At 34.4% G+C, this 16,326-nt stretch overlaps 1 protein-coding gene across 1 annotated transcript in view; it reads left to right on the forward strand.

The window, feature by feature from the left end:
• Nucleotides 1-16,326, forward strand: part of LOC148949030 (uncharacterized) — a 387,072-nt gene that overhangs the window by 103,686 nt on the left and 267,060 nt on the right. Inside the window, exons 23-26 of the mRNA XM_089095093.1 lie at nucleotides 6,910-7,278; nucleotides 8,735-8,960; nucleotides 10,942-11,170; nucleotides 13,526-13,815. Coding sequence (XP_088951219.1) covers nucleotides 6,910-7,278; nucleotides 8,735-8,960; nucleotides 10,942-11,170; nucleotides 13,526-13,815 — 1,114 coding nt within the window. The remainder of the gene's footprint in view (nucleotides 1-6,909; nucleotides 7,279-8,734; nucleotides 8,961-10,941; nucleotides 11,171-13,525; nucleotides 13,816-16,326) is intronic.

Raw genomic sequence — 16,326 nt, forward strand, 5'->3', positions numbered from 1 at the left:
TCACAACTTAAAACGAACAGAAAATATTACGTATATGATTGGGTTCACTCCCTAGTCAATATCTCCCTCTTTAAGCCAAAGATGTTTTAGTACTTTCACAAGAGCTATTTATTCTAATTAACGGCGTTTGTGATTAAGGGTCATTTTTAAAGAACAAAATTTGAAATTTAGCTTAAAGAGCAAGGTATTGACTAGGGGGCGAATTCCCTAATATACGTATTAAGAATATATGAATATAGAAGCTCGTTACGTAAGTTAATTCGTAAGTTACGTATATTTATTGCTAATTAAAACGTTCGTAAATAAAATTAAATAAGTTTTGAAAAAGCCATTTAACCTAATAAAAGTAAAATTAATATGAAAATTTTGTTGTAATTATTCATGTACGGTGAGCCAAAATCAAAACCCGTATTAATTCAAAAACGTTCAAAAATTAAATAAAAAAAAACAAGTTTTATTAACTGAAAGTAAGGAACGACATTAAAACTTAAAACGAACAAAAATGATTTCGTATATGAACGCGACTGTCCTCTTCTCAACGCCTCGGTCTTTGCGCTAAAGTTTTTTATTTATTAAAAACATAGAATTGTGAGACAGAGTAAAACTTTCGCATAACGAACGCGGCGTTGCGGAGGGGACAGCCCATTTCATATACGGAATAATTTCTGTTCTTTTTAATTTTTACTGTTGCTCCTTACTTTCAGTTAAAAAAACTTGTTTTTTTTTATTTAATGCATATTAAACTGACAATGCACATTCATTTGTATTTTTTCAGTAAAGTGCAAATTTTGTTCTGGCCTTGGGAAGGCATAGGGGTTTTGAGCACAACTTATGTTAATATCTGCTCGTTTTGAGTTTGACTCGGTTATTTATTGCAATTTCTGTTCGTTATGGGTTTCATTTATCTATGAATGCTGATTCATCGTTGTTTCACGCTTGGTAGGTTATTTGATTTAATTTTTGCTCATTTTTGGTTTAATGGAGTTCTTTACTTTTCTTTGAAAAGCTTATTTTGTGGAAAAAGTTTTTGTTAATTAATTTCTGTTCGTTTTATATTGACATAGTCTTTTCAGGGTAAAAGAAAATAATACTTTAAATCTTTTCGTTTTTTTTAAGACTTTATAGTTTGGCCTGCTATTCGTATGCTTGAAAAAAAATTTCAGCAATTTTTAACAACATACACCCTTTGAAAAATCTGGACACAAATAGTAGTGTTTAATTTAGTTTCATACCTCCTCTAGTTGACCTGGAATGGAAAACTTGATACCATTCGCAAAAAATCTGTTTACTTTCTTTGATAGCTTGGATACACTTGATTTGGTGAAATTTTAAGAGCAGAAGTAACCCCGATTAGTTGCCCTCCAATCACTTTCGACTGTTAAAAAGGGCATCAGCCCTTTCGATTTTCAATCGAATGAGCCGTTTTCCAAGTTCCTACGACAACTCCTTCGATACGAATTGCCCAGGTTTAAACAACAACAACAACAAAAAATAATAAATTATATCCACATTGATCTTTACTATACAAATGTTAAGCCTTCCAATCACTTTCGACTATTAAAAAGGGCACTAGGCCTTTTAATTTCCAATCGAATGGTCCCTTTTTGAAACGACAAACCTTTCTATAAACACCTTATATGTCCCCATGGCATAAATTACAACACTTACCCTAAGGACTGTTAGGGTGGTTGTCATTCTCTAAGACCTCATTTCCAGAACTTTCAACTACGTTAAACAAAATGACTATCTCAAAATTTTTATTGGATGTGTTTGGGGAAATTATGGGCGTGAGAGGGGTGGTAGTCGCTCTCCAATCACATTCAACTATTACAAATGGCACTAGCTCTTTCAATTTCCATTCAAATGAGCCCTTTTGAAGTTTTTACGACAAAACTTTCAATATAAATCTTATATGCCCCCAGGGCATAACTTACAACCCTTACCCTGAGGGCTGGGGGGGCATTCTCAAAGACCTAATTTACGGGAATTTCTACTACGTTGAACAAAATGGTTATCTGAAAATTTTGATTGGATGTGTTTGGAGGAATGGTGGGCGTGAGAAGGGGGTTAGTTACCCTCCAATAACTTTCGACGATTAAAAAGGGCACTAGCCCTCTCAATTTCTAATTGAATGAACCCTTTTTGAAGTTTAACGACAAGTCTATCTATAAAAACCTTATATGCCCCCAGGTCATAGCTTACAGCCTTGGCCCATGGGGCTCTTGGGGGTTTGTCATCCTTAAATGCATAATTTCCAGAACTTTCTACTACGTTGAACAACATGGCTAACTGAAAATTTTGATTGGATGTGTTTGGAGGAATGATGGGCGTGAGAGGGGGGTTAGTTACCTTCCAATCACTTTCGACTATTAAGAAGGGCACTAGCCCTCTCAATGTTCAATTGAATGATCCCCTTTTGAAGTTTTATAACAGCACTATCTAAAAAAAAACTTATATGCCCCCAGGGCATAACTTACAGCCCTTGCCCTGAGGGCTGGGGGGGGGAGGGTTGTCAACCTGAAAGGCCTAATTTCCAGAACTTTCTACTACGTTGAACAAATATTATCTAAAAATTTTAATTGGATGTGTTTGGAGAAATGGTGGGCGTGAGAGGGTGATTGGTTACCCTCCAATCACTTTCGACTATTAAGAAGGGCACTAGCCCTCTCAATTTCTAATTGAATGAACCCTTTTTGAAGTTTAACGACAAGTCTATCTATAAAAACCTTATATGCCCCCAGGTCATAGCTTACAGCCTTGGCCCATGGGGCTCTTGGGGGTTTGTCATCCTTAAATGCATAATTTCCAGAACTTTCAACTACGTTGAACAAAATGGCTATCTCTAAACTTTGATTGAATGTTTTTGGCAAAATGGTGGGCGTAAGAAGGGAGTTAATTACTTTCCACTCACTTTCGACTATTACAATGGGCAATTTCAATTTCCAATCAAATGAGCCCTTTTTGAAATTTCTACAGCAACGTTCTACATAAACTTTATATGCCCTCAGGGCATACCTTACAACCCTTGCACTGAGGGCTCTGAGGGGGTTATCATCCTAAAACATCCAATTTTAAAAATTTTCAACTATGTTGAACAAAATGGGTATCTCAAAATTTTGATTGGATATTCTTGGGAAAATGGTGGGTGTGAGAGGGCCGTTAGTCGCTCTCCAATCACTTTCAACTAATAAAAAGGCACTAGCTCTTTCAATTTTCAATTTAATGAGCCCTTTTGAAGTTTTGACGACAGCGCTTTCAATAAAAACCTTATATTCCCCCCGGGCATAACTTACAACCCTTGCCCTGAGGGGTATGGGGGGGGGGAGGGGTTGTCATCCTTAAAGACCTAATTTCCAAGACTTTCAACTACGCTGAATAAAATGGCTATCTAAAAATTTTAATTGGATCTGTTTGGTGAAAAGGTGGGCCTGAGAGGCGGGTTAGTTGCCCTCCAGTCACTTTCGACTATTAAAAAAGGCACTAGTCCTTTGAGTTTCCAATCGAATGAGCCCTTTTCCAAGTTTCTACGACAAAGATTTCAATAAAAACCTTATATGCCCCCGGGGAATAACTTATAGCCCTTGCCCTGAAGACTGTGGGGGAAGTGTCCTGCTCAAGGGTATAATTTCCTGAACTCTGAACTGCGTGGAACAAAATGGCTATTTCAAAGTTTTTATTCCATGTGTTTGGAGAAATGGTGGGCGTGGAAGGGGTGTTAGTTGCCTTCCAATCACTTTCGACAATTAAAAAAAGCATTAGCCATTTCAATTTCCAATCAAATGAGACCTTTTTGAAGTTTATACGACAACGCTTTCTGTAAAAGCCTTATATGCCCCCAGGGCATAACTTACAACCCTTGCCCTGAGGGCTGTGGGGGAGGGGGCTTTTCATCCTCAAAGACCTAATTTCCAGAACTTAAAACTACGTTGAACAAAATGGCTGTCTCAAAATTATGATTGATATGTTTGGGGAAAAGGTTTGCGTGAGTGGGAGGTTAGTTGCCCTCAAATCATTTTCGACTATTATAAAGGGCACGAGCCCCTTTGAATTTCCAATCGAATGAGCCTTTTTTGAAGTTTCTACGACAACGCCTTCTGTAAAAATCCTTATATGCCCCCAGGGCATAACTTACAACTCTTGCCCAGAGGACTGTGGGGGAATGTCCTCCTCAAAAGCATAATTTTCATCTGGAAATCAACTACGCTGACAAAAATGGCTATCTCAAAATTTTGATTGGATGTGTTTCCGGAAATGGTGGGCATGGAAGGGGTGTTAGTCGCCTTCCAATCACTTTCGACTATTAAATAGGGCACAAGCCACTCTTATTTCCAATTGAATGAGCCGTTTTCGAAGTTTTTACGACAACTTCTTCGATACGAAGTGCCCCGCTCTCAAGGAAAAAATTAATAAATAATACATTGTGCTAACATCGTTCTTATATTCCCCCAGGGCTTTACTTAAAACCCTTGCCCTGACGGTTGTGGGGGAGTGTCCTCCTCAAAAATATATTTTCTATCTGGAAATCAACTACGCTGAACAAAATGGCTATCGTAAAATTTTGATTGGATGTGTTTCGGGGATTGATGGACGTGGGGGGGGGGGAAGGCTAGTTGCCCTCTAATCACTTTTGACCAGCCATTCCAATTTTCAAGCGAATGAGCCCTTTTCGAAGTTTCTACTACAACTTCTTCGATACGAAGTGCCCTGGTATGGAAAACAAAAACAAAAAAAATAATACATTGTGCCAACATCGTTCTTTACTTAGGCAGCGCGATTACGTTGCCTATGATGAGTGAAAAAAAATTCTTTTCTAGGGTAAGGGATGTGTACTTGATTTTGGAAAATTTTAACTTTAAAGTAGATTGATTCTAAATATGGATTTTAAACTTTTCAATAATATGTGAGATCCTACTGGCTAAGATTAAGAAAATGAAAAAAATATTTTTAAAGAGAAAAAAAACTAAGGATAATTCGAACAAGTGAAAAAAAGGAAAAATAGTATGCAGATATCTTATTGAAGACCTCTGCTCATCCGTTCTCAGTGCAAAAATAAGTAAATAACGAGTAAGAAAGTACAGATAAAAGCTACCAGAACAAAATAAAACCAAAACAAACCTTAAAAACAAATACTAAAATAAAAAAGATCCTCTCTAAGTAACGGTGAAAGGGAAACTACGAAAAAAAAATCAGCTACAGTTGTTTGTGGGCGCTTTCATTATGAAAAAACCCCAAGAACATGGAATTTTATACACATCCCTTCCTAGAATTGGCTTTTTGTATCCTTCCCCCCGTTGAGAAAGCTCTGTAATTTGTTTAAGCCTTAAAAAGCGACATTGATGCTAAGTTTTCTTATCGTTACTATTTTGTCAGTTAATTTTGGAAAACAGGGTAAAACAGTGAAATTTTTCTTATCGCCCATTAGTGAGATGCTTCTAGGGGGGGGGGGGGGGGTGGGGCTCATGCGTCTTTTGTTTTGCTTTCTTACGACCATATCCGTTTAATTACATTTATTCACTTTTTTGAACTGAGGGCGGATGAGTGGAGGTCTTGACTTAAATTTATCCATACCATTCTTCCTTTTTTATACTGTCAGTATTATTCCTCGTATTTACTTCTTTGATTTTTTTTTTTATATGAAAAGATAAAGCAAATAGCTACAAAAATGGCAACAGCAAAAATTACCAAGCAGCAAGGTCAACACATCTAGATACAAAGAAATGTCAAACAGTTTAATCACTAGTTAAAATGAAGAAAGAGAACCGACGAAAATGACATTTAGCAAGTAATTGAGTTCATGATGTACCGATATGACTGAGGACTAAACTATCTTTACTTCTTGGCGTGGAATAAAATTTTGACCTCCATTTACCACCATTTGCTCAATTAAACACGAAAAAATGAAAAAAAAATTTAGCATAAAATATTATGAAAAAACTTTCTTTGTGGTTCTGATATTTTTTTTTTTGCGATTTTGACGATTTTCTCAGGCCTGTAGACTTCCATAGATGAAATTAAAAAAAATTGTATATTTTAAATCAGCATAAAAAGTAAGTTTTTTGACATGTATTTGACTTGTATATTGTTAAGTCTCTTATATATATATATATATATATATATATATATATATATATATATATATATATATATATATATATATATATATATATATATATATATATATATATATATATATATATATATATATATATATATATATATATATATATATATATATATATTTTTTTTTATTATTTTTTTTTTTTTTTTTAATTTAATATGTTTTTTGGTGCTTGACAGGGATTGGTATGTCGAATGGGGACTGTCTTTCTTTCATCAAACAGTTCGTGGTAACTGTAAGTTAGGAACGACCCGGCTCAATTGTAACCGAAACTCTAAAATGCAAAATTTTGATACCAATAGATACATCAAAAGAATCGAATTTTTATGCCGATTTAAAATATATAAGTTTCATCAAATGTAGTCTTACCCATCAAAAGTTACGAGAAAATTTGCCTTATTTTTGAAAAAAGAGGGAAACACTCCCTAAAAGTCATAGAATCTTAACAAAAATCACACCATCAGCTTCTGCGTATCAGATAACCCTATTTAAGAGGTTAAGAGCTCCTATCTGCAGAAATGGGGAATTTTGTATTTTTTTGCCGGAAGAAAGATCACTTGAGTTAACATTTTAACATCTATTTGCTTCTGAAGATTTCGCTCTCGTCAAAACAAGTAGACAAATTTTAAGAAAATATCTTGAATTGCGGCAGTGTTTTTACTGGCGTGCTGTAAATATCCATAGGAAGCCTATATTTCGAAGCTATTTTCCAATTTGTTATCTATCCACCACTTGCAACGCTCGTTAAACGTGGCTAGATCTGCTAAAAATGTAGATTTTTCTGTTTTTAGAAGCAGAGATATCTGGCTACGGCTGCACAGAAATGGTGCTTCATTAGTGAAAAGACAAATAGCAGAAATTAAATGGGATGTAAATCGAGATCCCACCCAATATGCCAGATTTTCTGCAGAACAATCAGCAAGGCCAAGGGGTCACAAAAAAGCCAAAATTGAACTTTTAACGCCTCAAAACAAAATTGGAATGTTTTGGAATCTCACCAAGGAGAATTCAGGGTACAAATTTGATTTTTCTACCAAAGTTGGAGATCAAGAAGACAATGAATTGACCATTGCAGTTATTGACAATAAGAATGTTATGAAATTCAATGCAACAACCAGTGGGACATATCATGGGTTCAAAAATTCTTCAATATTGGTTAGGTAAGACACTAATTCTTCCGCGTACATTTTAGAGCTAAGTGACTTTTTCTTAAGTATTTAAATTACTTTAGTTAAGATTTCATATATTTATTATTTTATTAATTTTAAAAAAATTAAAATTAAATACTCTGTCCATTATATATTTTAATTTAGATTTTTTCAATAGTAATTTTGTAGATTTGATTTATATATTCATCTAGGACTTCTTAAAATGATTTAATTAGTTATTTAAGGGTTTTTTTGGTGAGTAGGGTTTAATGACTAATTATTATTGTATTCTTTTAAGTGGTTTTATACCAGACTTGAATTTTTTTTTATAATGAAAATTCTTCTCGTTATGTTTTAAATTATTTTAATTATTCTATTACTTTACTTAATACACTATTTAGGGAATTATTTGTAATGATTTATGTAGGGTTTAATGTATTTATTTTTTATGCATTTTATAAAAGTTGCTTCAGTTTAATGGGTTTTTTTTGTAGATCGTATAGGCTTAGAACTATCCTCACATAATGGTTCAAGCCTCACATTTAGGGAAGCCACGGAGGAAATGTTCGTACAGCAGAAATAGTTTACTGAGTGTTCGAGAAGTCACTTGTGGAGGAGAAAGGAGTGAAGATAGTACTTAAAACATCTGTCTAAGCCCTAACGGTGGTGTCAACTGTCTTTTTTTGGGAGGGGAGGCATTTGCTCCCTTTGATTCCCCTCACCCTTAAATTTTGAAAGATACCTTTTCGGTGTTTTTTTCCATCGTAAAATGGACCTTTTTGGTATTTTCGTTGAGAAAATTGACAAAAACAGCCAGTTTGGTCCCCACCCCCCTTAGTTTTTGAAAATAAGATTTCCCCCCCCCCCCTTACATTTTCGTGAACTGACGCCACTAGACTTTAATTGAAAGTTCTGAAAGTTTTACTAGCTGGGACACCGAGATCTTACTAATCTTGTTTTTTTTTAACCCCATTCCCTTTTTGAAGGATAGGCAGCAAGATCTTAAGAGCTGAAAAAACGTTAATTGCTATTCCAATGGCTAAATGACCTTAAATAACTTATAACAAAAGAAGGGAATTTTCACACTACTATTTCTCTTTTTCCGGCAAGGGGAGGGGGTCCTTTCAACCAATCCAAAAGCAGAGGAGATGTATCTGTTTATGTTCATACATATGTTATATCGGAAACTACTTCACTTAAGCTTTAGAACCATGGAGAACAACTATAGGACGTGTCTCCCTCGTCTAGAAAGAGGAAAAAACCATGCACAGCTTATATCCAAAGAAGGCCGTGTTTCAGGAAAACTGGTCGGTTAAACTGCAATAAGTTGCACGTTGCGGGGGAAGACTGAAGCCTAATAAGAATTAAAAAAGAACCGATATATGTAGTCCATTATTGTGTTTTCCTTGTTCTGTGTTTTTTGTTTTGTTTTAGGTACACAGGCATTTTAACTAGGTTTCCTTTCCAGCCTAATCCGTACTGAGGTCACTCACGATTTGAATTTTCATATCACCAAAGATGGCGTTGAAAAAGTTAAACTGTCAAGCGTAGGAGTTGACAAAAAAGAGCCTGGTATTAGGAATATGTCCGAACAAGCTTTTTTGTTTGTCCCGTTCTACCGGGAGGAGCCATTAGATCTGACATTTATCTTTTTTAAGAACCAGAGTGGACATGATTGTAAATTAAATGTAAAGGTATGTTTTTCTCTTTATCACCAGCTTGTTATTATCAAACCTAATCGTTTTATTGTAACTTTTACAGCCGCTTCTTTGGGAATCGGTATCTAAGAGGGACAAAGGGAGGTCGGCGGATCTTTTTGTAGATGGGATGAGGGAGTTTTAGCCGAATTGTTTTATTTTAAAAATAACACACTCGTGGGCATAGCTCAAACATGGTATCTTTTAGTCAATCAATTAGTTGTAAAATAGAAAATACTATAATAAATAAAATACGGTCAAGACAAGAAAAATTTGTTGACGAGCACAAAATTTATGAGCATATTTGTCATAACGCACAAATTATGAATTGTTAAAAGCACGAACGAAACTTGGCACAAATCTTCGAGACTAACGCTGTGACCTGGAGCTCACTAGTGTCAGTTTTGGAACTTTTACAGCCGCTTCTTTGGAGAATCGCAACAGAAGAGGGATAAAGGGAGGTGGGAGGATTTTTTGTAGATGGGATGGGGGAGGAAGGTTGAGAAAAATTTGATGCACAGTTTCTCACGACGGACAAAAAGGGATCAAGTTCAATCACTTTTAGATAAAAATCGTAAGGTGACGGTGAACCCCCGTGCTTGATGGCACGTAGTTGATTTGACGCGATCAATTTTACCACTTTCTTCTGTTGTCAGCGCGAAATACCAAACAGGATTTATCGGTATTAGATATTGTAATAGTGGGCGAATGAACAAGGCGAATAGATTGGGCATGTTGCGCCCAAACTATTGAGGCTTGCTTTACTTATTTTTTATTTTTTGTGTTTATATATCTCGTTTCTGTCATGCTAAAAATTGCGTTTGACATGTTAACATTTCAGAGATAATTACCAAAAACCATATTATAAGTTTTTGTTAAAAGGAGAATTGGCAGGGTAATGTTCAATTACTGTTTGATCTTTCTGGCCCATATTGCGCTGCTGATCATTCCTAAATTTATTCCCTTCTCTAATCCTCCCTTTTGGCCCTTATACTTTTCCTGCCTAATCATATTCGCTTTTCTGCCTCTTCGAGTTCTTCCTTTTCGTCCCATTTCCTTTTCCTCCCTAATCTTATTCACTTTTCTACCTTTTCTAATTATATCAGAGGTATGAAAATGTCAGAACCGACCTTTAGGTTATTTCCCCCATTCTAAGTTTAATGTTTTTCTTTCTGCACTAAATCTTTTCGTCTATCTCTAAGTTTTAAAAAAGAAGTATAGTGTGGTTCCAAGAAAGGAGGAGATCGAATTCTTATCTGAATTATTAAACCGCTTTACTCTTCAGTTTTATTGATTATGAACAGGCGTTTTGTTTAGCTAGTAGAACAGCTTTAGTGATATTCTTATTCTATGGGGTTCATACTAATATTCAGAATGTTAGTACTTAATACCTAATTCCAAAGATTTTTACTTGTAAAAACTTCGTCAAGAGACCACACCTACTTCTTCTTCGTTCTCATTAAATTTTTCCAAAAATATATTTAAAATCGACTGTCCAGGTCTGTAGTGTCAGAAATAGTAAGATCACTAAGTCATTTTTTTACGGATGCTGGATACTGTATGCGTTTTCCAGATGAAAATTTGATTTTGTACTAATTCAGCGGTGACCGAATGAAAACATTGAAGGGTTATAAAGATTAACCCTTGATCAAGTTATTATAAAGATCCTTAAGAGGATAGAACCCTATATAGAAATTTTGAACAAACTCACCATATCCTTTGGAATTTCTTGTACAAATAAAACGAAAGGAAAAGATAGAAAAGGGTTATAATATTCGAAATACATTATTACATTATTATTATTCATTATTCACATTATTACATTATTACATATACATTATTCGATATCACATTATTAAGATGTGTTTTTTGTCGTTTGTGTTTTGTTTCGTTTTTTCTTTATACGTTTTGTTGAATTTAGTTTTTTTTTTTTTAGCATGATCTCGTCAGTTTATAATATTTCCAATTCTCATTTCAGCTCAACACAGAGAACTCCAATAATTTGACACTCGAAAATAGATTCTTTGTTGTGCATGACGGCCCTGACTTCTTAGTGGATGGTATTTTCGAAATAGCTACGCCTCTTCCATCACTTTCCCTCTTTAATGTTCAATTCAAACACGTCTCGTCATTTGTTGGCCAATTCAAGCTGGATAGCTCACTTTCCATCGGTTTATTGAAGGATATTCATGAGCTATCCTTTTCTGGTAAATTCCTTCTCATTTTCTTAGTAAGGTCATATAGGCAGTTATTTTACGGGGGCTCATAGTCGGCTATTTCGAAACTTCATTGAATTTCTCCGTAAATTTCCTATAAAACTCTTGTAATTTCTTTTTCTTTTTTTAAAGTGTGCCATCTTCTTCTCTTGCTGAAACTTGGGCCTTCCCCAAAATTAACCATGTGTAAATCAATCCGTGTGTATCTATCAGTGTATCTTCCGTGTTTGACCGTATATTTAAGTGAATATGACTATTAATTGATATGACTGGGTTTTGATATTATGGTAATATAGTCAATTGACAGTTTTTATTTTTAAAATGGAACTTTTTTGGTTTCTGTCCAACTATATAGTTCTAATGTTAGTACTGTACAAATTTGATTTTTGAAGTGTTATCTCGTACTCTTCCACAAATTTTGCTTTAACTGGGCTTGTCTATACTTTTTTGATTTGATACTGTATAACGCCTAATGATCTTGGGAAAATCAATTAATTGTTCATCGTTTATCACGTTCTTGCTCATCCTTTTAAACAAAATGGTCCCCGCTACACGCGAAAAACGTCCCACAACTTTTTGTCACCGCTACGACAGTCGTCATACTACTGACAGCATTGCTATTTGACGTTACGGTGACAATCGATGTTCTCTAGGAAGTCTTCTCCTATGGTTTGTATAGATAACGCTTTGATGACGCTACTCAAAGATACAGTACAGCCGCTAGATAACGGCACCGCTTTTATATGAAACCATAGCTTTACCGACATTGTCTTTTATAGATAGTGGATGTTTTAAAATACTGTGGTACTTACGTGGACTATGGTTAACGTAAACATTTCCCGTGCGTTCTAAATTCTCTGCTTCTTGCGCTACAACAAAAATAATTATATTAATTCTAGTAAAATCATAAATATACTTTCTATAAGTAATCAGAAATTGAAAATTTGTAAACAGACATCCATGATGTATTTGTGTGCTCGAAGATTGTCCAAGGATGATTTAACCCAGTTGCTTACCATTTTCATCTGTCGTTCTTTTTTTAAACCTTTCAATTCTGATAGATGGATCATATTCATATTACTTTTGAAGTTCATTGGTTAATTTGAATGCCGTATCTTCTCAATGTAAGCCTCAATTTAACAATAGTAAAAGGTTGTAAAATAATTAAATTGAATAATCAGGGGTAATTTTTCTGTCGTTTGTGTTTTGAGTCTTTTTTCATTTCCATGTGATTCTATTTTCACGTATTTGTTTTGTTCTTTTAGTGGACATGTATTTGTTTTTGTTTTGTAAGGCGGTGCCTGGGAGAAGCTTCGACCTCCCTGCCCCCCCCCCACGGATTTTGTAATATTACTTTAAATACTTAGTTTTGATAATTTGATTGCTAAAAGTCCCTTCCCTTAATTTGGTGTGTCCATTCCCGACCTCTCAAAATTCTGGGTATGAGAGTTGTTATTCTAGATCCTGTTGAATTAATAAACATTTATAAAACTACTTCAACACAGTGAATGAGCATAGTTTCATGTCCTTTGTGTTTCTTGTGTTAGTTTTTTTTTCCAATTTGCATAACCTTGGATTGGAGTTTAGTTTTTAGAGTGGAGTAACATTTTATTTACATCAAGACATAAACACTGTTAATAAACTAAAACGCATATGCCTTATGGCATACTTAAGCGCATTACCTGTTACAAAGAAACGAAAATATCATCATGCAGACGACATTTTCAATAATTTAAAAGGTTACATCTTTACAAAATAAAACAAGAGAAACAATAACAACCTGACACCACTTGTTGCCAAACTGAAACAAGAAAAACAAAAACAACCTTACACTATAATGTCCCAACGTGTTTCTTAAAACATTAAAAAAAACTGAACCTTATCAGGGTACTCTGAATCGGTAATGGTAAAGAGTTCCATATTTTTGGTCCCATGTGACGAAGGCTAAAATTGGCCCTAGTAATAGGTCGCAATTCAGATGATGTTTTCAATACTTTTTTCTTACTAATATCACCTGCATTTGGGGATGATACTTCAAATGATTTAGAGATATCAGTCTTTTCAAAATTAATAGGGCCAAGGCCAATGAACCTTTTAGATCTTTAAGAGCATCGTTAATATTGCCTACTGTTCAAGTTCAACTTGATATCTCTGACTCAACTGCAACAATAATTGATTGAGTGACTATTTTTCTTGTTGGAGTTGGCTTAGCTGTTGCTTCAATTGCTACACTTTTTTTTAGAAGTGGACAAGCTAGAGACTATTACACTTCTGTTTCTTTTCTTCATTTTTCTTCTCTTCTAATTATTGTTCTAATTTTAATTTCTTGTTTCTTACCAATATGAGCTGGAATTGGGGATGATACTGCTTCTTATGGCGCAGACATGTCAGTCTTATCAACATTAATTGGGCCACAGCCAGTAAGCGTTTCTGGATCTTTAAGACCGTCATTGCTCTTGCCTGCTATTCAGGTTCAGCTTGATATCCCTGGTTCAACTGTCATAGTAATTGGTCGGGTAGACAGGCTACTTGGCGGAGGGTACTCAGCCGTTGCTTCAATTGCTGCACCTTTTATAGAGGGAGATAAGTTAGAGATTCTTGGAGAGTGGAACCTGAATGAGAAGCTGGTGCTCAAGGTAAAGAATTTTTTCTCTTCAAAATGCACGTCAAATCTTAATCAGTGTTTTTTTGTTTTTTTTTCAAAATTTGCAGATTTTATGACAAACCGATAAGGATGATGTCGTTGTTGTTTTGAAATGAGTTTAATAGGATGTAAAACTAGTGCGCCTAGTTTTATGCTAGACGGACGAAAAACTAACTTATACTAAGCTTAATAAAATTGAATGTATTGAAATTTTAAAACGGTCTCAAGTCTATCTGGATCGAAGCGGAAGTTTTTGTGAAAACAGGGATTTTTTTCCTTTTTTGAGTATTTTTTTCCACAATAACGGGCTTAGAGCTAGGTTAGTACGCTGAATATAGGCTAGTTAAGAAAAATATTGGTTAGTAACTATCCCAACATGGAGAATTAAAGAATAAGTGAATCTTATTAGAGAGGAATCTTTGGCGATATAATTTAAAATCTACTAAAACTACTAGCAGTGCAGCGTCATAGAGAAGAACTAGAAGCATTCAAAGGAAGCCTGATTTTAATTTATTAGGGTCGGAATTTCCATGAAAGGAATCTTTGTTTGAATCCAACCCAAAAGTAGGTGGATCTTTTTGTTTTAACTTTATTTTTATTGATTGCAAGTAACTGGGGCTATCTTGGTGTATGGAATACGGATAGTTCAAAAATATTGTCGCTAATATAGGTATTATTCCGTTTTGGTGGAGCTTTTATCTTTGACCCAATGTCAACAAACGTAAAGGAAGAATGAAAACAAATTATAATTAATATTTTTTATTTAATTTTTCATATAAACTTGAAGATTTTGCTGGCTAACGGTAGATACCGTTTTCTTCTCTCTTTTCAGGGACGAAAATAAGTGTCTTCTCTTATAAGTTTCACATACTATTTAGTAAGAAATTAGAAAACAAAGTTATCACGACGAGAGCTTTAAGCACAAAAAAGTGATTACTAGAAAATTGGCAGAATCGAGTATAATTTCAAGTTGATGTTCCATCTTTAAACTTTTCCCATTTGGTGACGGTAGGTTAGCCTTTTTGAAACTGTAAACTCCACCCGTTACTATATCAGTTTTAGTATACTGAAAGTAGTAGGCTAAACTTTAGCAGACTTATAGAGAATCATGCTTCAATGGCATTTAATGTGAAAAGATAAAATTCTAATGGAATTGGTGAACTTGTTGTAAGATCTTGTGGAATAAATTGAATTTGATTTGAATAAAATGTTCAGTGAATCGCAAGAAGCCTTACGTTTAAGTAATATCAACATATATACACATTATCAACATATCAACATATATACACATTACAGAAAAAGATGAAAAAAACGAAGAAAAGATGAATATCAACATATATACACATTACAGAAAAAGATGAAAAAAACAAATAAAACAAGCTTTGTACTTGTATTCATTTAACGACAGGAGATAGTGCACTAAGAACTGAATTTTGATCTATTTTTTTTTTGTCAAAAGTTTAACGCAGGCATAATTGTAACTGTGATTTTTTTAAATTTAATATCAACGTATTCTTTATTATTTAGCTTAACTTGTACTTTATTATATTTTTACCATTTATATTGACGTAAAGAATCGTTTTCCAGTTGATACATTTCTTTTATCTGGTAGCAAGGTCAATAAAAGTATTCCAATGGATACTAATCTTGTAGCAACAAGCTTTGCGTCAATGGAGCAAAAAAAAAGAATGAAAATATAAAGACAACAAGGATTCGATTTATGTAGTGATGGAAGATACAACACTGAGAGGCGAATTAGGATCGTCTTCGAAACATCCTCTTAAAACGTCAAGTAACTAGGATTTTTCATTGGTAGCAGGGCTTAAAAGCACAACAAAAATTTTATTAGGCCTGTAGTTTGCAGGTATTGGGGAGGAATACGCTCCAACCCCTTTTTTGTGTGAAAGTATGTACGTCTAAGGCCTTTTAATCAATTAAATTTGTGGTAAAATTAGAAGTAAATCATTCATAAGCAGGTCTCCCTGCAGCTGAATCCAAGCGTCTAATAGAAACAAGTCATAGTAAAATGCAAAGGATTGAAATTAATCTCCTATCCATTCCTATTTAAAGGATGGTCTGAACAAAAATTTTAGCCCCGAAAGTCACGAAAATTTTAACGTGATTTGTAAATCACGTTAAAAAAATAACATAAAATGCTCTTCAATTTCATGGGCTTTCCTAGGAAACATTCCTTAATAGAGGATGTACTATTGTATTTTTCTGTACTAGTAGTGTTTATTTTGACCATAAACAGGTGAGAGAATGTTGTCGTTTTATTCTCAGATACGTCGTGTGTGATCTGTATCTACGAGGTAATAGGGGAGGGGGAACACGTCTGTGCCAGTTATCAATATAATTCTCAGCTTCAAAGATTTCATGGATAGAACATGAACTAGGGTAGAATTGTATTTATTTATAACCAGAAATGAACAGTGAAAATGACACTGCGAAGTAGTGAAAAATATAAAAGAAAAAACACAGCAATATCATAACCAACATATAT

The sequence above is a fragment of the Artemia sp. Qi Xiang Cuo genome, chromosome 9 (assembly GCF_049724085.1).
Source record: "Artemia sp. Qi Xiang Cuo chromosome 9, ASM4972408v1, whole genome shotgun sequence".
In the NCBI taxonomy this organism is placed as follows: domain Eukaryota; kingdom Metazoa; phylum Arthropoda; class Branchiopoda; order Anostraca; family Artemiidae; genus Artemia; species Artemia sp. Qi Xiang Cuo.